The following is a 24958-nucleotide window of genomic DNA, read 5'->3' on the forward strand; positions in this document are numbered from 1 at the left end:
CATGATGCTGGGTGGATTTCTTGTGTTTTTTGAAAGGTATAAATATGTCAAGCACTGTATATTTTATCCAGGAATATCTTTTCACTATTGTGCAAAATAATCCTGTGTCTGAGCTTTCTTTCTGTCCCCTGCCCCCCTACGTCATCATAAGGGGCAAGATGCCAAACATAGAGAGAGGACAAAAGAGTAGACAGAGGACACAGGCGAGAGCAGGACACAGAAGCTCTGTGAGCTTTTCATTCGAGATACAGAAAGTGTGTGGGTTGGAGATAAACCCAATGAAAGATGGCACAGAGGATGAAACTCTATTAAGCTAAAGTCAGTGTTATTACTCCATTATTAATGTTAATTTCAACTCATTCATGGATGGTGAGTCATTCAATTAAAAAGACTGTTTTAATCATTCCCCTCAACCAATTCTCCCCAAGCAGACAGGAACAAAAACTCTTCCTATCTGCTCACATAGACTAATCAGGCCAGCCATACATCAGCCTTTACGCAAAAGCTTTGAGCCAAAGAAAGAAGATCAGAGAGCTCGCAGTGCACACATCAAAAATATCAGTTCTTCAGAGAAGATGATTATTTCTGATCTCAGTAGGAGGAAAAATGGGAAAGAGCCATACGTGGTTACCTGAGGTAGCCCTGATCTGTTGACGTAGACAATTTCACTCTCCACTGCCGGGGCTGAAAGCATGTGAGTGAACCAGAAACAACAAGGTGCCGCACAAACGCAGACCAACACACATACACACACAGGTAATGAAGCGTGGAGCGCTGATGCAGTCCACTCATCGCTTTGTTCCACACCATTACAGCACCACAATAGTCAGAAAGTTTGTTTCTGTGGTAGGACCACGTGTTGTCGAGTGCTGACCCCCCTGGCTATGAAATGATGTCCACTCTCTTAATGGCTGCAAAACACCAACGCTCCAAACTGTCGCCAAATCTAAACGGGTGATTTCTGTTTTCTAAATAAAGTCCCTCATCTCAAGCTTCAATGTCCTTTCTGCTAAAACTTCACCAGGGGAATGCAAGCCTGCAAATTCAAACCATCTCCAAATAAGTCAGCAGTAAACAGATGCAACAGGACAATGGTAGCTCTGGTGCCAACAGCTCATGAGTCAGACTGTGTTTTCAAGAAATGTATGAGCAAAGCACCTCAGCCTGCTCCTTGCATCACAACAACACTGTCATGCTTTCAGGTTGTTAGTGGGAGTCTGGTGTAGCTCATCATCTTCATCATCTTAGAAGACTTTTATCTAAATCTGAAGGTTCTGCTAAGGACTAGGTTATAAAATTCCTTGGTTAGAAAAAAACAGTGGATTATGTTCAGTAGACACATGCTAGAAATCTGAGAATGGAAAAGATGAAATTCTGACTGTGAATTCATTAACCAGCGAAAAGGAAATCGACCAGTTTCTATCATCCATCGTTAAGTTCCACTGGGAGTGAAGCAAAACAAAAAACAAATATATCATGTGATAAAAAAAGATATGCTATGACCAACTTTGCATTTTTTTTGTAATTTATCATGTGGGGGACTTAGAAAAGCCCAAGTCGTATGAGTCTCTACTTCTAACATCAGCCTACAGCTGGCTGTTGCTTGAAGGCCACGGGCCGATTATCGGGGCCGAAATTTTGCATTTCGAGGCAGATCAGTATCTGCCTTTTTTAAAATGCGACGGCCGATACGAAACAAATGTAAAACTGGGTTGTTTCTGCTCTGATGCAGCTGCCCCGCTGTCTGCAGTCACTACTTAGTCCCCAGCACTGTCCCACCCACAATACCATCTGATTGGTTACAAGCAGAGCCATGACTTGTGTAACAGCCAATCAGCAGTGCAGTTATTACAGTTATTGCTGTTACATTAAAATTTTGGAAAACTTTATTTACTGTAGAAAACTTAAGCTATTTTTTTTAGTTTTTCATTTAACATGCAGCTGGGCCTGGGAGCGGTTAAATAAACATATGCTTAATGGTATTTTAATGAAGTTAAGTGTTGGAGTTTGTATTGTTCAAAATTTTGACGCCAATATTTGCACTGTGACTGCAAATTAATATCGGCTTCAAATATCGGTTATCGGCCTCCTTAGCTACAAATAATCAGTATCGGCCCGGAAAAATCCATATCGGTCTATCTCTACTAGTCCAACATTTTTTGTCATTATATATTGCATTTTAATTATCTTTTATTTATTTGGTATAAAAACGGTTGAACACAACACAATACAAACCACACAGAAACAAACAACTGGTGAACAAGACAAAACTAAACATAGTCAACTATCAGATATAGGCAAGTCAAGATAATACATTTTGTAAATAGTTAAATTAAATAAAATTTAGTTTGTAAGAATGAGACGCCTAGCCAAAGGGCAGAGAAGGCAACATGACACAACTGGACTTTTGTTAAAGTAACTTCACCTGACAGCACACCAGAAAGACCAAGAAACAGAAATAGCTTAATCATTTGACCTGTGATCTTTGAGAAGAAATCAAATATAGCAGGCCAGTAGGGTGTAAGGCTTGGCCATGACCAGAATGTGTGATATAAACATGGGCATACGAAGGGGGTGTACAATCTAGTCCAGCATTTTAATTCCTGCTTCAGTTGCCACGGTTACATGAGGGGTTTTTCGTCTTTCTGAAAGACTATTCCGAAAACAATAGTACATGGAAAGGAATATTACAATCTCTGGTCTACATGCACCGCTAAAATCAAACAGAATGGTCAATAGGGCATGCGCAGAAAATTGTTAACATCACATGATTTATCAGAGAACGTCTCTAGTTGTGTCATACGTCATATCTGAGCATGCGCTGAAAGAACGCACCCTGACAACTTTCCATTTGAGTGGATATATGATAGCTCAATCAGTTTGGAGAAAGGAATATTCCACCCCTGTGAAACCGATTAAATGTCCATTCAGATTGGCACTTTTCTTTGGGAATGAGGTGTATACAAAGGTCCGTTTGAGCAAATAAACCTTATACAAGCGGAATATTTGGGTCCATGTATATGTGGCTACTGTCAGCGAATCCCAATTTGACAATACCAATCTGATCCAATACTAGTATGAATGTCAACAGTCAAACATCTATACATTTTGGACTGTTGATCAGAAGAAACTAATCCTTTCAGTGTAGCCTACAAATAATGAATACAAATGACGTTTTAAAAAAGTAAACTCATTAATGAAAAATATGTTAACTTCACCTGTGCAGCGTGTCTTCCGTTCTGACAGGGATTAGTTCAAGAGAGAGGGAGGAGGGATGCAACGGGCTGATGAGAGAAGACAAAAAAGGACCACCAGGGAAAGAGAGTCTCAGGGTCCAATTTACCTGTCTGGGCCCCTAAGGTGGGCCAGGGAGGGGGTTTAGGCCTGGGTCACTGAATGCACCCTAAGCTGATTTAACAAATACCCTGCTGCCAGCATGGAGGTGATGAATGAACACAGAGGCTACAGACACCAACTACTCTTTGAAAGGCTTTATGTGTGGGACATACTGTCTGTGATGCCAACATGATGAAAACTCTGAAATCTCCAGAACACACACATGTAGACCAGTCTGGATAACTACCAAACATTTCATGTTGAATAGCTAAAGTCTATGGAGGAATGAAAAATTAAAAGCTACAGCTAATTCTCTCTGAAATGGTTTGAGGAGATACTGAAAAGACAACCCTTCTTGATGGATTGTCAATCAGAGTTCTTTGGAGGGTGTGGTGGATTTGTTATGATAGGTCCTGGTGACAGCTGAATGGTTGGCAAAACAGGAAGGCTTCTCATTTTACGACGGCAGGAGACACTGGCAGACTAAGGGGCCGACAGACGCGCAAGTCATGCTTTGAGATGGGAGACAAGTACTAAACGTTAAGCTGGCTATCATTGTCCTTATCCTTCAAACCAATTAAAATAAACATTATGAGACAAAAAAATACTTACTTTAATGTTAGACTTCCTTTCTGCTACAATTTGGTGTAAGTTGTAGGTTTGTATGATAATTTGTTATCTGACAGTGTTGACAATTATGATGGCCCAGTACATATCTCATATTCCAGATCTTAGTTTCCAGAATATTGTCAGGATCTGAATTGTACTTTTCCATCTGCCAGGAATTACGGTGACCTTGTCTTGTATTGTTTTGCAAAGCAATCCGACCATTTATTGTGGTTATATACACATATGGTGAAAACAGCCCTATCTCACAATGAAAAAGAATCCTTCAAAAAGGTCCTGGATCCAGACGGTGATCCGGGTCACCTCCAAAACTTAATCACTTCTTCCTTATCTCATTTTGAACATTTTCTGAAAATCATCAAGATCTGTTTGTTACTTTTTGAGTTATGTTGTTCACAGGCAAACAAACAGACAAACTTTCCCAGAAACATAAACTCTTTTGTGGAGGTAAAAATAACCAACACTTTCATTGACATGTACCAAAAAAAGCTAGATTAAGTAGAACTTGATTACACCCTTTTAGTTGGTCATATTCATAAAAATCAGTCCTTTTTAAGCAGTTAAACCTTTTTTTGTTTTTGTTTTTTGTTCTTTTGTTTAAGAAAGAAAGGGAAAAAATGATGTAAGATATCTGGGGTTTGGAAACAATGTTTAACTTTTATTTTCCTTTTATTAAAACTTGGGTGAGACAAATCTTGTATGGAAATGAAGGCTGAGTAAAAAGAACAGGGTGGAAAAACAAGGGGGGTGCAGAATAAGACAGTAAGTGTTAAGCTAGGGGTAGCACGAGAAAAAACGTATGACAGTGCTGCGAGCAACAAGAACAAAGAAAGCCCTCTCTAAATCAGAAGATCACATAAACTCAGATATATAAATACAACACTACGGACTCATGAGTTATTACTCTTTCAAAAAAATCCCCCCAAAAAATCACTTTAACACATCTAGAGGTCTAAACATGGAAATTGAACTCCTGTCTTCTTACCAAAAACATACAGATGGTGTTTATAAGTGACATCTAACAAGCTCTGAACATTTGGTTTCATGTTCAGCTGGCATGTTACGTACAATTCAACGTGTTGATTTCCATACAGCAGCAGAGGAGGACAGAGACACACCTCAAGTCATCAGATGTGTTCACAGGCCAAATAACAGGAAGAGGATGACAGAGGTAAGGAATGTGAGGGATCGTCTATGACAACAGAGAGCTGCAAAATGAAGCTGATGCCAAAAACACTGTTAAGCCCTGTGAAGATGCTTTATTCAATAAAACATCTGCGATGGCAGCTGCCCACTTGCAGTACTGAGTGACATATTCACACTCACACATTCGGGCTTGGCGCTTTGCCTGGTGACGAACAGATCTGCAATAAGGATGAAGACTGATGAGAGAAAGTCAACAACTCTGGGTTCTTGCAGCATTTATTTGGCTTCCCTGTTGATATCAAACTTTGTTTAAATATTGAAACACCCGACTCCAATCGATGCATTTTTGATGCAGCCTCTTACACATCAAAGTGTTCTATCAGAAGCAGCAGCATTTTTTTTCAATCTGAGCTTCAGGAGTGTTGAATCAAAAGGATCAGGCTTCTCTTCACACCTACATCAGTTAGCTTTGACTATCCATGACCAAACCAGAAATACTGAACAGGAGCTGCAGTTTTGGGGATGCTCTGCTTCCTGCCAAAAACACTTCATCTTAACCCCTTGACGCTTGTTGTTGCAAATTTGCAACTTAACCTGTCAGGTCTTGATGCAGCTGAAATGACCTTTCTATCTCATTATTACCTATTGATTCATATTCTACACAGATCGTATCAGATCCACTATGTCACAATCTATTGGTCAGGGGATGAACTTCTCATGTCCAAATACATGTTATAACTTGGTTATAACTTTTGTGTGTACTATACTCAAATGTACAATCTCCAATTTTAATTTAACATCTTTATAATTGTTTATTAATTCAGGCAGTAAGGGGTTAAGAAATAGCATTTAGTTATAACCCATTTTGATGCTGATAATCTCATATTAAATCATGGATTATAAACTGCCAATTACAAGGTTGGGCTGAAAAGTTCATAGCCTGACCAGGACGGAGTTATGCCATGGTGATGAAACTTGGCGTGCATTGAATGCAACATTTTCTGACACGTACAGCATAGTTTGTTTTCAGATTAACTGACACTGATGTAGTGAAGACTTTGAAAAGTAGAACCAGAGATATTTTGTGAATATGGATATAATTTGGCACCGTGTTGTTATCAAATATCTGCAGAAAAAAGGGTTCACCCCAAAAGACATTCACGCCAGCATGGTTGCTACATTAGGAGTAGGGATGCACGGATGTGAAAATTTTGGCCGATACCGATATCCGATATTAATATTTTCGTTATGGCCGATAACCGATATTTACCAATATCAATGGTGGTAAAAAATAAAAATAAAAAACCTATCTGAGATGATGTGTCGAGGTAGTTCAGAGAGAAAGAGTGTCGTGATCGTAAGAAAAGAAGACCATGGAGAAGATCAAAGGATGAAGCGCCTGGGATGAATGTGATCAAAAAAGTATGCTTTATGTGTTTTTTGGATCAAAATCAGGAGGAGAGACATAAAAGAAGAGAGTCCACTCTTCTTAGGTAGTTTTGGTGTTTACATAGTCAGAGAAAATGATATTCTTTGGGTCTTGAAAGATGGTTCAAGATGCTCTGAAAATGGCTGGCAGCCAATGAGTAAATATCAGCTGATAGGGTTATGTTAAAAAATGACCAACATTGGTTGATACCAATATATTGTGCATCCCTATTAAGAAGACAATGCTCGAGCTTTATCAACTCTGAAAAAGTGGGCGGCTGAATTCTAGAGGGGTAGGGAGAGCCTTGAAGATGACTCAAGATCCGGACGTCCTGCAACAACAACAACCCAAGAATGCATCCACTAGGAGTGCACCGATCACAATTTTCTGACCGATCACCGATCATCGATCTTTAAAAAGCCTGACCTGCTGATACCGATTTGGGCCAATACCGATTTTTATTTTTTATGTTTTATAACTAACAGCATATAACTTAAATGTTCCAATCTGATTTTATAGAAAATCATTGAGCAATACCTGTGAAACAATACAAAAAGTGTCTAAAATTTTAGGTCTCAGAACAAAAAGCAACAATTGCTGGCTGTCAGACCTTCCCAGAGGTATACAAGATCAGTTTCATATGTAAGGATGGGCAGATCACCAATCCCTGATCACAGATCCCCCAAAATTAAGGAGATCGCCTTGCCTATCGAACGATCGGTGCATTTCTAACATCGACCGTACCTTAAAGTGATACCCCGGGATGGAACAAGTTGGGTCCTATCACAAGGTTTAGGGCAGAAATTACCCCTACAGCAAATGTCGTAAAATAACGCTACCTCCGCTGCAGAGCCAGTGTGGGCTACGAGGCGCTCGCCGCTTAGTGTATCAGACCGCGCGTGCGGCGTGCCAGATACAAACAAACGCAGCACTGTTTTGCAACACGATGAGATCCATTAATTTGTGTTTTTAGTCAAGTAAAATATGGCCCCGTCTGAGTGCAGAGGAAACCTGCAGAGGAGCAGGGAGGGGGTGTTTGGTGCAAGCGCCCTGGACTTCTGCTGCACAAAATCACTGCTGTAGGGGTAATTTCTCTCCTAAACCTTGTGATAGGATCCAACTTGTTCCATCCCGGAGTATCACTTTAAGTGTCAGAAAATGTTGAATTTAATGTATGCCAAGTTTCATCACTATGGCATATCTCCTTCCTTGTCAGGCCATGAACTTTTCATCCCAAACTTGTATATAAAAGTGAGACTATTTCAATGTCACTTATGGTCCTTGCATGGTTTTAAACAGATTGTTTTCTCGAGTTGACATTTTTCATCTATAACAGATTGTTAGCTGCACTCTCATGCAGATATCTGTTTATAGAGATATATATAAATATAGTTGTCAAATTACTGCCGATTGGGAACAGGGATGTCATTATGGTGGGTTGTGTACCGCCTGCTTTCCTCCCTTGCTGCTCCGAAGCTTGCTAAATTGTGATTGGTGAGTACAACAAGGGGAAAACCAACAAATACAATTCTAAAAAACTCAGATTAAAAGTAAGGGAAAATAAAATAGGAGTTATTGTTATAAGACAGCCCTGTCAGAACCATAGGCTAAGGTGTCACCAAAACATCTATTTAGAGTCTAATATGCCAAAAATGAAGACCCCTCTCCAATAATTACAGCCGACAAAGAAGGCGAGATGAGTGCAGCGATCAGAGCTTGTTTTGTGGAGATCAAAGTCATCATTACCACACGTTAACAGGCCGGATGAAAGAGCGTGAGACGGCTGCTATTTTCCTATTCACAACCTCAGCTGAGGACAGAAGGCGTGTAATTATAACAAAACAAAAGTCAAAAACAAAACAGTCAGACTGATGATTTAGTTCACTCTCAAGCGCACGTGTCTCTGTGTGTGAGTAGAAGAGAAAGAAAAGAAAGAGACTGTGAGAGTGGATGATGCAGGATGTAAGACAGAGAGAAGAGATTCTCCAGATAGGATTGTGTGGAATGAAAGCGACCCTGTGCCGATATGAAATGAGCTTTGGTCTGGCAAATGAAGTGAAAGAAGAGGGCTCCGTGATCTCATCTGGGGCAGAGAAGAACTTGAACACATGAGAGGAGAGATGGAATAACTTTGGCAGATAAAGGGACTCATTGAACCTCTACTGTTGCCAAGGTTACTGCCTTCAGTATATGATGAACGCTGACGAATATGGCTGAGAGAAGAAAGAGAAAAACAAAAACATGATGGAGGTGACGTGAAGGAGACAGAGTGTGTGTTTGTGTGTTGTACTTATCATTGTGTTTGCTTTAAAAGCAGAGACGTGACCTGATTCCTCCCTTCAACAAAAACATAAACCTTACATGTTGTTCAGCTCTCAGTGTTGTTTCTATGACTGGCACTTGTTGATTCCTTTAACTGGGAAACCAAGGACTTCAGGACATATGTGTAAATTATTCACCAATAGAGAATAATTCAATCTCAACAACAATGGTGTTAGACATAGTTTTAGTCTGCAGGCCTGAATCCAGATTGAATAGATGTGGATTGTTGAACCAAATAATGTCCACAGAGAGAAAAAGAATTACAATACACTCCTTAAATAACTGGGACATCACAAACACTTACATACACTGTTTCAGTTCCATAAAAGACATTACAACACAATACACTACAGATTTGATGGACTGAAATAGAGATGGCAAAGCTGGATTTTAGAGGACAGAAGTCTACGTTTCTTTTTTTATTCTAACCACTCTGTATACACTGAGCAATTTCACTGACCACCATTCAACAAAATAGCTTGTCAAGCCTCATTTCTTACACAATACTTTCTTCTTTTCAGCTCTCCTTCTGTCTCCAAATGTGCTGTGTTGATCTGGAATTTTGAGCAACTTGTAAGAGAAACAACCATGAATTTTAATATAATGTTTCAGTGCCATTATGTAAATCTGTGTGCACTTTTACAACATCAAATTAGTGAAAAAAGGTGTCTGTTTTGCTAGCCAAGTAGAATTGCAACATTTACAGCTGTTGATGTTTCGGGGCGCTACAGGCATTAGTGCAGACTTGACATGTTTTTTTTTAGCTCCTCGTGGGACACCAAGTTTTATCTGTTGAAAACTATAATATTGAAAAGACTCTATGGCTGTGTCCGAAATGGCATACTAACATACTACATACTACATGGTCGTTGTGTATATACTGTATACTACATACTATAAGTATGATTAGAGTGCCAACCGTTAACACTGTAGTATACTACTCGGTTTCCCATAATGCATTTCAAAACCTCCGATGACAAAAATTGGAAGCACACATAAGTCTATGGAAGCACACCAGGCTATCAAATATCTCAGTTGATTCGCCACATTTGAAAGTTTTAAGAACATTTTAGGCGAGAAAGTCATCACGTAGAATACCAAAATGTGGTCATTTGGGCCACAAAACGCACAGATACAAATTTAATTTCGACATTTCGGACATTCTGTTAAGAGCGCCAATATGCTATCGAAGAAACTTCCGGTCCGCTACAAAACAAGAGCCTAATTTACAAAAGCGTTAAAGAACTTAAAGGAGATAACAGGTGCTTTTATTTTGAAAACGGGAAGTTCGCTAGTGGATGATTTTTAGCTAACACTGGTCTCAAGACGAATTCATCTCTTCAAAAAATTAAAAAATGTTTACTGCTCGCAGACACCAAAGACGATCCGTCCGTCGCCTCAGGCACTTTATTTCTTTGTACTTACGTTTAGGTTTCCCTGTAGAGCTAAGTCCACTTTAGTTGCTTCTCATCTTGTCATCTCATTCTGTATTTACGTTTATAAATACGGGGCTCGCAATGCATTATGGGGCGTGTTAGTGCAACTAGTATGCCCACCTCCCATACTTAAAATTTTTACCGATATAGTATGCATCCGGGTATTTCTCGCGCACACAATCTTTTCATACTATTTAGTCTGAACGCACTACATACTATTTTTGACGTCACACTTAGTATGAGTAGTACGTTAGTATGCCATTTCGGACACAGCCTATGTTTTCCTTTAATAACTTCATTATCTACTTCCCTCTGACGCTGCCAAAGCTTTATCGCGAAATATGTCCAGTAAAACCGTCAGAGGACGAAGAGTGCCGCTCGTCCACTAGCTCATGCCAGCACTAGCTGTGACCAAGCTAGCAAACAGCCGCTCGATATGGCTTCACTACCCGAAGATTAAGAGGAGCTCCCACCTATGTGGCAGAAAATATCAAACAAACTCTTACTTTCCTTTAATGAGAGATTTGACAAATTCTAACAGTTTTCAAAGTCTCTTGTCCAACAAGCAAGCTCTCACGTAGAGACTGCTAACCACCAAGAACCAAACCAAAGCAATGGGATATGTACTATTTTTGATTATTTTGAAAAGCACTGAAGCCAAGGAAACACCGGACTGATATTTTATACAAGAAGCTGCCACAAGATTCAAAGTCAGAGGCTGAGCAGTTGTGGTTGTGTGATTTTTTCATGATATGTTTTGCAGATACCGACCTGATACCGATACTTTTCTCTGATAAATCTCATACTCTGTTGGGTGATTCCGATGTAAATGACAAATCATATTAGTTGTATTAAAGTGAGCCCTGTTGGTACCTCCTCCGGGAACACTCACTTTACAAATGTTGCAGGACGCTGTTTTACTATCATTGCTTTCCAAAGAGAAGTAGTCCCACACAGCGGACATGTTTGCAACGTGGTTTGATTTACAGCAGCAGTAAAGCGTGACGGTGCTGTAAATACCTGAAAACTGGATTGGTCCTGATCATGTAACGACATCTGCGACATCTGTAATCTTGATAACTTATAAACATATCCACATTTTGCTGTAAGCTTGCCTTGTTTTGTTTTCTTGCTGTTGAAGTTACACTTCTTCCTGCTCACTGAGAGTCTCTCTGCTCTGCCCTCTGTCACAGCAACACCACTAACTCTCCTCAATCATAGGTCGACAAATGCTGGCATTTGCTAGAAACCCCATAGCATCCAATAACAACAGTCATGTTATGATTTTTTTGCAAACAAAGTGAGGGTGGAGCAAAAAGGCAGCGATGTCACTCTGTGTACATTTAATTAATCCTGACCTGTGAAATGTTGACAGGTAGCTCTGACCACTGACAGACTATCAAACAAGACCCCACACCACCACAGACTTTCTCTAGAGTAAAAATGGTATTCTAGAAAAAATATTTGATTTTATTTGAATATTTTATGTGGGAAATATAGCTTCTCATTACGTTACAGATGTCAAATGCTGGTTTGTTTTCAGAAGGGATGCAGTATTACTGATTAGTAGTATCGGTGCTGGATTAGAATTGGTGGGAAGGGGCCAATCCATGGTGGTTTTTTTACCAGCACTCTCGGCTACTTGATTTCAAGTATTTCCTCTGATGCACTTTCTTTGTTTGTTGCTGCATTGCCAGTCTAAAGGGTATAAAAGTTTACATTTGAACAGAACTTGTTTACATTTTGAAGAAGTGTTTTGCTGGTAAACATTTAAGCATTTCATAATTTAAATAAAGATTAACTTTGAAAATGCCCAATACCATTTTTTTTGCCTTTTACCCAAAACATTACCAGTCTAATCCCACAGTAGGGTATGCAGGTTATTATTCAAAACCAGTATCAAATCAGTCGATACCCAAAGTCCAGGTATTTGTATCGGTATTGGAACCAGAAAAGTTGGATCAGTGCATCCCTTGTTTTTAGTGACTTATACCAGCACAATGCGCAGGTTATCAAAACAACAAATAAACAAAAAACTAACAATTTGGGCTGCCAGGATCTTTATTTTTCGGTGCTGTTGTATGGAAACATGTATAGAAGTTTAATAATCTGTTATTTTCACTCGGAAAAACCATACATACACCTATTCATTAAAACAAAAACAAAAAAAACACCATTAAGTAAAGCTAGCATCCTTCAAAAGTGTCCCCTACACTGAAAAAAGAAACAGTTGGACCAACTTAAATTATTGCTTCAATTAGTAACATTTAAATGAATTAAGTTATTTGAAATGAAGTTAATAAGTTCAATCAACACAATTGATTAAGTCAAATGAACTAAAGAATTTGATTGTTCTCAAATCAACATTTTGCATCATTCCAACTTAAGGTTTTAAGTTGTTTCAACTCAATAATTTGCAAAACCTCAAAGTAAAATCTGACGAGGTGTTTTTATACTTACACTCTAAAAATGTGACAAGTTGAGCTTACTTAAAAAAATCTAGGAAAAAGGGAGTCCTCACTGCCGTCGAGCACAGGCAGCCAGAACAAGCAGCCTATGCCATGGAGCACAGCCAGGCAGCCAGGCAGCCAAGACAAGCAGCCTATGCCATGGAGCACAGCCAGGCAGCCTATGCCATGGAGCACAGCCAGGCAGCCAGGCAGCCAAGACAAGCAGCCTATGCTGTGGAACACAGACAGGCATTCAGGCACCCAATGTCATGGGGCACAGCCAAGCAGCCTATTCCATGGGGCACAGCCAGGCAGTCTATGCTGTTGAGCACAGACAGCCAGCCAGCACAGTGGCCCATAGACAGCTAGCTGGTTTATGCCATGGAGCACAGACACACTTTCCCTGCGTGTATCTTAATGTGCAGCAGAGTCTCATATCCACAGTGATCGCCAAACTGGTGATGAGAAGAGAGGACAGGAAACTGACAGTGAGGAGGGTTAGAAGAGGAAGAGTAAGAGGCAGAAGATGGCACAGACCTGAAACTCATCTAAAACCCAAGTCCAGTCGTCACAGTCAATGATCGTCCCCTGAAAGTGACCACAGGCTCCTCTGCTGTGACATGGGAAAACACATCTATTATATTGTTTTCCTTGGTAGCTGTTATTTCCTGTGTTAAGAAAATGAAAGAATATTATAACATTTTAAAGTGTGCTTTTGGGCTAATTTACTTTGTTCAGAGTTAAATGTACAGTTACTTTTGACCAGGAACACAATAAAGGTGTAACTTTATGTGACTCTTTAAAAATATTAAACAGTTTCAAAGCAAATGTGCTCAGTAGCTTTGTGCCATAGCAGTCTGTAAGAAAAAATACAAATTGTTTCATCAGATTATTTCTTATAGTCAGAATAAAACAGAAATGATGGTTTTTAGAACTTGAATACGACGTGTATAAGTTTAGATCCATTCTGCTGTGGTTGAGTCTTGTACTCATTCTTCTTCTACTGTTTTGACTGTACAGTTGTCAATTGGGCTCATTACTGCCCCCATCACTACAGTGAGAGCCACAGTTATGAGTCAGTTGTGCTGGTTGCTGGGGCACTTGTGTTCTCACTGCACAGGAGCCGCTACAGGGCTCGAATGGAAGCAAGCTGAGACCACCTATTTTTGGCGATCTAGACCCGCTTGTTTTGTCCCACATCCAAGCGCTATTGCTGTGTTCACATATGCCCAGACGAACCTGGGTTTGGGGGGGCTGCTCACTGTTTCAGAACAACTGCCCCAAACGATCCAGGTGTGAATACACCCTCAATAACCAGAAAATACCATCTATTCAGATGTTACTGTGAAAAACTACTCTGACATGTGGCTTTAAACAATAACAGCTCAGCTGTGTCAGAGGATGTGGACTGTGATGCCTTCAGGTACAGCTCCCGCTGACGGGAAAACACAAAGCAGCACTAAACAAAATGATAGAAGATTTTTAACTTTAAATCAGACAAATTCAGAGTTTACAACACTGACACTTCAACCTGTATGAGACTTTAAATTACAACTTTATTATTCACTGTTGAGAGTTTAAAACTTTAACACCAAGAAGACTTTTATTATATTTATAAGTAAACAATGTATTTTATTGCATATCATGAGTTTGTGTAGATTTCTTTGTTTATTAGGGGAATTTAAGAGCACAAAATAGATTTTTTTTTAAATAAAATAAAAAATTGGGTAACCGGAGCACCCGGAGAAAACCCAAACATAGTCCACAGAAGTCAACAGGGACAAGAGATCAAACTGTGGTCTCTAAAGGGGGACGAGAGATCAAACAGTGGTCTCTAAAGGGGAAGCTGGCATCTGTCTTGATCGTCTTGAAGCCCTAGGCCTGAAGAGGTTTCTGATGAATTTACAGAATCTTCTAAAAGGGCCCTTTTTCTTTGGTCTGGCCTCAGGCTGGAGCTCTGCTTCTTCCCTCCTCTGGTCCTCTGGTCCTTCAGCTGGGGAGGTGGTATCTCTTAGGACCCAGATCTCTTCGTTTTCTGGTCCTTCGGCTTTGGAGGTGGTTTCTGCCTGGACCCTTGCATCTGCATTTTCTTCTTCTGCAGCCTGGGAGTGGCTTTCTGTCTGGACCTGCACTTCTTCCTCCTCTGGTCCTGCAGCCTGGGAGTGGCTTTCTGCCTGGACCCCTGCGTCTTCATCTTCTGGTCCTTCTGCTAGGGTGGTGGTATCCAGCAGGACCCAGGTCTTTTCAATTTCAGGTCCTTCGCCTTGAGAGGTGGTTCCTGTCTGGACCCTTACTTCCTCTTCTCCTGGTCCTGTAGCCTGGGAGTGGCTTTCTTCCTGGACCCTCATTTCCTCCTCCTCTAGTCCTGCAGCCTGGGAGTGGCTTTCTTCCTGGACCCTCACTTCTCCCTCCCCTGGTCCTGCAGCCTGATCCTCAGAAGGGTGTTGATCTCCTTCAGATGTGACCTCTTCAACGTTGTTGGTGACGTTGTTGACGTCAGCAAAGGAGCTCTGAGGGAGGCTCTCAGCCAGGAAGGGATGGTGTAGGACATCCAGGGGTCTGAGCCGCTGTTCTTGATCAAGAGACAGCATCCCCTTGATGAGGTCCACTAACAGAGCATGATCACTTTGGTATCCTCTGTAGTTCTCTAACAAATCCTCCAGCTCATCTAGCTCATCAATAATAAAATGCCTGGTCTCCTCAGCTGTGCAATTGAGCTCCTCAGGTGTTCTGAACTTCCAGCGTCTTGGGCCGTTACTCTGAGGACTAAAGAAATGCTTTGTGGCCTGTCCTTGATCCAGCACATGGTCTTCTGGCTGGCCCTGGGTCAATACAATATACCTTATGATGTCGTAAGGATTGTGTGCAGGGTACAGAAGATATCCTGTTGCCACCTTTACTGCTGTCTGGCCCAGAGACCACATGTCAATGGCGTAATTAAACGGCATTTCAAGAATCATTTCTGGTGCCATGTATGCATAGGTCCCACAACGGACACCAGGCTTACAGGCTGACACCGGAAGTGACAGTCCAAAGTCAATGAGCTTAACTTGGACTGGCTTCTTGTAGCGGTCCACAACCATGATATTGTCGGGCTTGATGTCTGCGTGCACCACCCCCACGAAGCTCAGATGGTAGAGGGCTAAAGCCATCTGATTTAGAATGGACTTCACCTCTGTCAGGGGGAGTCCTAGGTTTTCACCTTCACTGCTTTTCTTTACTTCCATAATGTAATCGTTCAAACTTAAATCCAAAAGCTCAAAAGTCAGGCAGGTGTTAAGATTATGGAAGAAAAAGCCCTGCCAGGTGATAATGTTTGAAACCTCTGGATTCAACCACCTCAGCTGCTTTAAATTATCAATTTCCACTCTGGCCTGGTGGAAAACATGTGGCTTGTTAACTTTGATGGCCACTTTCTGGTTAGTTTTAATGTTGAGACATTTGGCCACAACACCAAAAGTGCCTTCCCCTAGTATAGCCTCCACTCTGTGTGAAGGCCCAAGAAAGCTCCCCTCTTCAATTAACTGGTCTCCTGTTGGGTTCATGTTGACTAATTGTGCTGGCTTTACGATCGTCTTGCTTTGTGAAACAAGCCTCCAAACGTGTGCTCTCTGTGTGCTTCCTGTGCAGTTCTGTTACAGGTTCTGTCTGTGTGCTGAGTATAACCTCTAGTCCTTCAACAGTTCCAGAACCTATGACATCACTGCCCTTGATGTGCCATTGTGATGTCATGCTTTGTGTTCAGTAAATATTAACAATTTAATGAAGCCCCGCCCACAAAAACAATGAGCCAATCAGAGTGCGTTCAACCATAACCAAACACTCTGAAATTCTCTGCCTGGAAGTCAATTGAAATGCATTGTGGGAAGTCAGTTTTTGTTCTGTTTTATGAATTTTCTTCTAAGATTTTAGGTATAAAAATGGTCATCCATGTCCATGCAGTACATGAAACTCCGAAACAACCCCCTCACTTCTAGATGATGTATGATCCTACTCCCACCAAAAATCATCAACAGTATCCTGTGTAATGTCTCCTACTGTGACACCTGCCTTAGCTCCTGTCACTGAATGTTCACTGTTTGTCTGAGTGAGTGGAGGGCGGTGTGAGTTAGCCATAGGTCAATCAAAAAATGGGTAAAGGTGTAATACACAACTGTCAAGCTCTGGCTGCGATAGATGAAGCTATCAGAAGTGCAAAAATGTAGATAATATGTCAGAGTTTAAAAAGGAAAAAAAAAAGAGGTTTCATAACCCTGCGATTAAAAGATATTTAGATTGCACGTTTGTCCAATAAGAGGCACAGCTCATGTGACTGACAGGTCAGCTGGCACGCTATAGCTCAAGGCTCAAAGGCCGCCTCCTGAGTCAACTTTTCAAATACAGGCCCCGCCGATGGTCAGTGTCATTACTCTGTATCAAGAACAGATGGGGACTAAAGATGACTTCCATTTACATTGAAACTGGGAAGTGGGGAGTGGGAATGACGTCGTCGCCAGTTAAAAGCATTCCAGTTGCCAAGTCAGGAAAACTTGCCATAACAGCAAAATTTTTATACATAAAAATTGAATAATACTATTTATACGCCTGATTTATTGTGACAGGAAACGTCAGAAATGCTAAAATGAACAGAATATAACAGGAGCTCAATCACTGTTTACACCTGGGGCAGCCATCTTTGATTCTAAACCTCAGACTTCCCAGTAGAACATTTTGACCTCAGGGGTCATTCATGTTGAAATTTTTCACTCTACCTCATAAATTTTGTCTTCCAGGTTTAAATGTTTTCACTGGGTCATGGGCCTTTACCTTGGGATAAAAAATGTTTAAGGTGAGGGAATAATTTTCTGGGAACGCCAGCTGACACCAATCACTCCACAGTGTGGAAGATGACCTATAAAGTTTGTTCCAACTACATCATATTTAGACTTTCTTAAACTGAGGGCTGAGGAGGATTAAAATTTCAGTTTTGTGCAGCGAGCTGATCTTCACTGGCTTACAGGGATATCCTGTGCTATCTCAGAGTGAACAAGTTTGAGAAGTTCCTTAATTTGGGTCACAGGTGTCATTAGCCGCGTTTCCAACACACCTAGAATTGGGCAGTTAACGCACTAAAGATGGTAGTGGAAACACCAGCATTTTGAAAAAAAAACCCTCTCTCAAAAATATACAGGTGGTTTTACAGGAGTTTAATTTTTGAAGTTTATTGCCAAAGTGCAATGGAAACACCTTTTTCACAAAAGCATATCAATGAACAGGAATAACAGACGCACCTTCCTCACCTCCTTGGCTACGACCCTCTCCCAGAAGTCTCTAGAACAGGGATCTCAAACTCCTGCTATGGAAAGCCAAGAGGCTGCAGGTTTTCTTTCCAACCAGAAACTCCACCAGCTGATTTCACTACTTACCTCACCTTCAAGCAGAGAGCAGGGACTAATCAATAAAATCAGCTGGTGGAGTTTTTGGTTGGAAAGAAAACCTGCAGCCTCTTGGCCCTCCATGGCACGAGTTTGAGATTCCTGCTCGAGGACATGTCCACTGCCACACATACAGACTCTGGATTGTCACAGCTCTGCTGTTAATTATGCATTCAGTGCAGATGTTGGTGTTTCTGAGCATCAGTGAAGGCATCAGGAAGGCTGTGAGCGGATCAGAGTGCAGCAGAAGGGAGGGGGCAGAGGTGTGTGTGTGAGGGAGTAGGCAAGCACAGTGCAACTCCAAGTCAGTCACACTTCTGTGAAATCAAACTGTCCACTTAGGAAGCAACACTGAGTGACAATCAGTTCCACATGTTGTTGTGCAAATAGAATAGACAACAGGTGAAAATTATAGGCAATTAGCAAGACACTCCCAATAAAGGAGTGGTTCTGCAGGTGGTGACCACAGACCACTTCTCAGTTCCTGAGCTTTCTGCCTTATGTTTTGGTCACTTTTGAATGCTGGTGGTGCTTTCACTCTAGTGGCAGCATGAGACGGAGTCTACAACCCACACAAGTGGCTCAGGTAATGCAGCTCATCCAGGACAGCACATCAATGTGAGCCGTGGCAAGAAGGAGAAGGTTTGCTGTGTCTGTCAGTGTAGTGCCCAGAGCATGGAGGAGCTACCAGGAGACAGGCCAGTACATCAGGAGACGTAGAGGAGGCTGTAGGAGGTCAAAAACACAGCAGCAGGACCACTACCTCCTCCTTTGTGCAAGGAGGAACAGGAGGGTCACTGCCAGAGCCCTGCGAAATGAACTCCAGCAGACCACAAATGTGCATGTCTCTGCTTTTTCAGTGGCATTTGCCAGAGCAAACCAAGATTAGCAAATTCTCCACTGGCGCCCTGTGCTCTTCACAGATGAAAGCAGGTTCACACTGAGCACATGTGACAGACGTGGCAGAGTCTGGAGACGCCATGGAGAATGTTCTGCTGCCTGCAACATCCTCTAGCATGACCGCTTTGACAGTGGGTCAGTAATGGTGTGGGGTGGCATTTCTTTGGAGGGGCACACAGCTCTCCAATGTGCTCTCCAGAGGTAGCCTGACTGACATTAGGTACCGAGATGAGATCCTCAGACCTCTTGTGAGACCATATGCTGGTGCTGTTGGCCCTGGGTTCCTCCTAATGTAAGACAATGCTAGAGTTGATGTAGCTGGAGTGTGTCAGCAGTTCCTGTAAGACAAAGGCATTGATGCTATGGCCTGGCCTGCCCGTTCCCCAGACCTGAATCCAACTGAGCACATCTGGGACATCATGCCTTGCTCCATGCACCAACGCTGCACCACAGACTGAACAGGAGTTGGTGGATATTTTAGTCCAGATCTGGAAGGAGATCCCTCAGGAGACCATCCACCACCTCATCAAGAGCACAACCAGGCGTTGTAGGGAGGTCATACAGGCACGTGAAGTCCACACACACACTACTGAGCCTCATTTCAACTTGTTTTAAGGGCATTACATCAAAGTTGGATCAGCCTATAGTGTGTTTTTCCACTTTAATTTTGAGAGTGACTCCAAATGCAGACCTCCATGGGTTAACAAAATAGATTTCCGTTGATAATTTTCATGTGATTTTGTTGTCAGCACATTCAACTATGTAAAGAACAAAGTATTCAATAAGAATATTTCATTCATTCATTCAGATCTAGGATGAGCTATTTTAATGTTCCCTTCATTGTTTTGAGCAGTGTAATTTCCCAAAGTTACTAGCCACTCAGCATTTCCACTAGCCCCAATTTTGTTGTTGGATAATAATGTTAAACATGATTAAAGCTGACTTTATCGTGCTTAAGTTCACTCTAACTAGATTTAAAACCTTTTAAACGTAAATGACCTCATGAAGAGGAAATCAAGAGATATGAGTCACACTGGACCAAAAGTCTTATTCATTTAGAATGATCTGGTTTTTTTTCAGTATTCCCAGAGTGAACTCTTTACATATAACTTTGATAAATGTTTGAATATTAGGAGGTTTAAATATTGTTCCTTCCAATAAATGTCCTCACTTCTAAAAAGTGACAGGAGTTTTGGCGTTAATTTCGTGCCTCCTCCGTCCTATGTCCTCTGCAGCACTGGAACTACTTTCTTAATCGCCATTTGGAAGACTGTCCCAAAGCGATAATTGCGCTTGTAGGAGAGAGAGAGAGGATGGAGGAGACTGATCACAGGAGCTATGATCAAGGAAACACGTGTGCTGGCCGCTAACAGAGAATTAATACTGATGTCCCGTTGCTCTAAAAACAAATCTCCTCCATCCTCTCTCCTCTCTCTTCGTTTCCTGGCATTTCTCCATCATCTCTGGTGGGAGGGACTAAGACGCAAGTGAATGACGCTAGTGGAGGAAGGAAGGATGGAATATTATCGCTTTGAGACGCACCCCAGGTCAGTGGCTGGAGATGTCTGATCGCCTGACCGCAGTTACGCCAGCAGAAGACTTCACGAATGGACCAATGAGCAAACACTGTGTCTTGTCTCTCTATACTGTAACCCCTAAACTCTTCTCTCTTGGTAATAAATATTCCCTGTTATATAAACACTGAACGTGAAATATTACTTTGACGTCAGACTTTTCAATGACACTGTTTGATGTTTTATGCATCACTCTGCATCACTGGGAGAGTTATGACTGACAGCATCCACTCACAGGAGACCTTCATCAGAGCCTACAGGTGAGTGCAGTAGTGGATATGAGGCTGATTAAATGTAAACAGAGAAGCAGAGCACGACTGCTTCAGTATGTTTACTTACTGCACAGAATATAGATGTAAACAGATTGTCTCTGGGTTTTAAGACCCGGCTCTGCCCATGTGCAATAATGCAATTCACACATGCTTGCTGCTCTGCCCCTGTGATAAATCATCCTGTAAACATGACTATTAGGTGGCTCCCTTGTAAAAAATTTTGCATGAAGAGTTTTGATCACGACAGAAAATCTTTGAGGCTTATTTGCTCTTGAAATGAGACACGCACAGGGACAGTGTGCAGCGTGTCATTTTACAACAAGAATCAATAACAACTTAATACAGTGTGCTTCTGCTGAGCTCTGTCACATCCATTAGTATTCATGCAGCCTCCTGCTCTATGCAGCATTACAGTCCTCGCTAACAGCAGCAGCACCTCCAATATCACTGCTGTTTTTGATGCTCTGCTTTCTGACGACAGCACCTGATCCCGTCCTATAACACGGATGCAAACACATGAAGAAATTTGATGACATACAACCATAAAAACAGCTACTGATTACAAAAACACAACACTATTTGAGTTGCAACAATTGCATAAAAAATGAAACCTATTAATCCCTTTGTCAAAGTAAGAATAAATAATATTTGCATCCCTTTGAGTTGAATCTCACTTATTTTAAGACTGTATTATCTGAAGAGAAGACATTTAAAACTAGAGATGCCTTTCTGGTGCTCTACTGTGAATACACCATTAGCTTAGCTTGCCTTTTTAAGGAGCTAACTGTGCTTACATTCAGAGTCTGTCTGCTCTGAAAGAACAACCTTGCAAGTTTTTTGAGAAGTGTAGAATTATGTGCAAGGATCTCCTTCCTTCCAAAACAACTGGAGCAGGTAATTAAAGCCTTTAAAACTCTGAGACAGCAGCTTCAGGTTAAAAATGTGCATTGCATGGATGCTCCTATACAGACACAGGAAGATGGAGGAGCAGCAAACAGACTTAGCATAGCATAGCTCCTACAAATGAGAAAAAAGCTTTGATTTTTGACGATGGCTTGTGGACAGATCATTTGATGTTCACATGCTATCACACACATTCATACACATATCATTGTGGCCAGGATGCAGGACATCCTCCAGGAATTAAAAAGGTGAATCTCAGCTCTGCTCCTATCTTATATCTCTAAACAGTCACATCTCTTGTTCATGACTTCTCACCGAGGCCAAAACTCTCCACATGCTAACAGAGATAGCCTACAGCTCCAGGCTCACCTTCGTGATCGTTTCGTAACAACAGAGTAAGAATGAAACTTATTGTTTGAGCAGACAAAACTTGTGAGTCACTATGTGCAAACCACACATCTGCATGTCAGTAAAGTCAAATTCTAAGAAAAAAAGATGCGCAGAAATTCTACTTTGTGATGCAGGATTTTAAAACCTCACTTTCATACCAGGAACTATAACAATCTTAGCTTAGCTTCAAGAGCTAGTAACTTTGAACCCACAGTACAGTGCGTCACTTGATGTAAGCACCAAGAGCAACTTATAAATAAAACAGGAGACAAAGAAGCACCTTTCTTGTAAAAAGCATCTTGTGAGCCACAGCCAGCACATCAGCTGAGCCGAGAGAAACCCATCCTGAGCGGTCACGTTGTTTGTGGGCCAAAGGAAATGTGCCTCAGAGGTTGCCCCCTGTGATAACCGGCTTTCTTGTCATCTTTTTTTTCTCTGTTTTCACACAAGCCAGCACTTCTCAGAGAGACTGTAATCTATCAACAAATGCATCACCTGTTCTGACAGACAAGCAGATACAAACAGCCTGTTCCCATGGCCCTCAAACAGGGCACTGGCCTTTTATGGGTGATCCTCTCGTATTCCCTGATGGAGTATCCTTTTTATAGGATGACAAAATGAAAGCCCTAAAGTAACAGAGTGAGAGCAGTGAGGTTTTGTAATAGTTTCTTGGCTAGCTGTACCCACAGTTCTCTAACCTCTTGTATTTGTCATACATACATTTATTAAGTAAATAACAGAAAAATAAAATAATATTTGTGTACAGTTCACTGAACATCATCAGTCATTCAATACTCCCATCATTTGTAGGTTATTTCAAGATACATGGTGAGAAAATATCATCCGACAAGAAATCACAACAATTCATTTGCACGCATCACACTTTGTGCAACATCCATGTCATATTCCGGAACATTCAATTTTAACTTTCTTAAAAACCAGAAACTTAATGTTCAACGCACAAGATTTCCTACAACTCAGAAATTAGCAGCTTAACTTTAAAAGTCACAAAAAGCACAAAAGTCTTTTATTACCAACCTTCTCCAGCTTTTCAAAGTGCTCCCGCAGGAACTTCATAGGACGCTCAGGCTTCGCGATGCAGAGGTTCACAATGCACTCTTTGAGGATCTGCTGGATGTTGTGCTTCTGCACAAAGATTTCACAGCCTTTCAAACTCTCGTCTTCTTCCAGAGTGGAGGAGGGGGTGGCCATCTTATCTTTTATCTCTGTGGCAGTGGGAGAAAAACAGGGAGGACCATGAGAGAAGGGGAGGGGAAGCAAAATGAGGATGGAGGGAACACTGGGTAGCAGGGGAGAAGATGGTGGAGGAAACAAAATAAGGGTTTGAGGAAAAATGCAGAGCAGGCAATGTGATGAAGTAGGGAAAAGAGTGGAGGGGCAAATGTTATTGGGAAGGAGGTGAAGTAGGAGGTTTGTCCATTTGTGAGATGAAAAGTAAGCCTGAAGTCTGATGTTGTGAATTCATGTATTGTTTTGGTATTTATTAGATTATCCTCAGGTAATTAGCGAAAATATTCTTTACAGGGCTATTCAATTTTGTGTCAAAAAATTGAAATATTAGATCACCTTTCTCAGTATACTAACGTTATGATAAAAAAATAATTTGTTTCCACCGGCAAAAGTGCCCATTCCCCATTCATCTCTCTGATAGTAAACAAAGGAGCTATATTTTAAATAGTAGTGCCATGCACATTTATACCTTAATTCATGTATGTACTAAAGGGCTGTTCATCCCTTCTTTATGGAGAAAGAATCTGATGCTCACATGTCAATAGGAAAGCAAACATGATGCATGATGTTTGAATTATGCAGCAATGCTACTATTATGTCATCCTGCAGTTATGTCCAATAACAACGTTTTCATCAGATCAGAGTAAGCCAGGAAACAGTGCAGGTGTAGCTAACTGTTCACTAGCCCGTATCACTTCCTGAAAGGGAAATCACTTTTACGATGTGTTGTTATTTTACTGCATTACAAATCTGAATCATTTATGGCTCTAAGCTATGAGATCTACCGAGTATTTTTAACACCAAACAGCAAAACAGTGCGCACACATAACAATACTGCCATATTCAGCTGGTAAGGCAGCTCAGTACCTGTTCAGTGCATACAATAAACAGCTAACCATGCTAGCTCTGCTAATCTTACGTTGGTAACCAAACTACAACGAAGGGGAAATACTGCGAAGTAAACAATGTCAAGGGGCTGACCTAGAGCCTTGATGTGTGTCTGTAAAATCGCACTACAGACCAGTAGTCTCGCTGGTGTCCCTACCGTTATTTAGGAGGATGCTCAGAGAGAAAATACCTCGCTGGTGGTGGGAGGTTGTTGAGGATCCGTGTGTGGTAGACGGGATGCTGCTGCTGCTCTGCCTCTCTGCGTCAGTCCCGATGACGTCAATCTGTCATCTCGACCGCAGCGGCACTCTCTCGAGGCCTGAAGCTCGACGGGCACGCGCCAGATCACCTGCAGGTTACAAAAAAGGGTAAAGGTAACATTTACAGCGCCATAATTTGGGGAGATTTATTTGATATTTTTTGTGATATTGGGAGAAACGTATCTGTTTATGTGAAGATGGATAGCTTTCATGGCACAGTGGCGCAATTAGACTGTCAGGTGATAGAGACAAAAAGTAATAAAAGGGGTGTTTGTGAAGTTTTTACCACCATGGAGGCCCTAGAGCAATTTCCTGCTCAAAAAGCACCCTGGATACCACATTACCCAATTTATGTTCACA

At 41.4% G+C, this 24958-nt stretch overlaps 1 protein-coding gene across 3 annotated transcripts in view; it reads right to left on the reverse strand.

The window, feature by feature from the left end:
- The window catches only part of prkar1b (protein kinase, cAMP-dependent, regulatory, type I, beta), a 111932-nt gene extending 87254 nt beyond the window's left edge, over nucleotides 1–24678 (reverse strand). Inside the window, exons 1-2 of one of the 3 annotated variants that reach the window (XM_074697087.1) lie at nucleotides 24529–24678; nucleotides 23238–23425 (exon numbers count right to left, since the gene is read on the reverse strand). In XM_074697087.1, the coding sequence (XP_074553188.1) occupies nucleotides 23238–23411 (174 nt within the window). In that variant the 5' untranslated portion in view covers nucleotides 23412–23425; nucleotides 24529–24678. Of the gene's footprint in view, nucleotides 1–23237; nucleotides 23426–24431 lie in introns of all 3 variants that reach the window. The other 2 variants (XM_074697088.1, XM_074697086.1) reach the window with 2 other exon arrangements.
- Between the last annotated feature and the right edge of the window lie 280 nt (nucleotides 24679–24958).

The sequence above is a fragment of the Halichoeres trimaculatus genome, unplaced genomic scaffold (assembly GCF_033239565.1).
Source record: "Halichoeres trimaculatus isolate MK-OKI-2021-1 unplaced genomic scaffold, fHalTri1.1 fHalTri1_scaffold_20, whole genome shotgun sequence".
Classification (NCBI taxonomy): domain Eukaryota; kingdom Metazoa; phylum Chordata; class Actinopteri; order Labriformes; family Labridae; genus Halichoeres; species Halichoeres trimaculatus.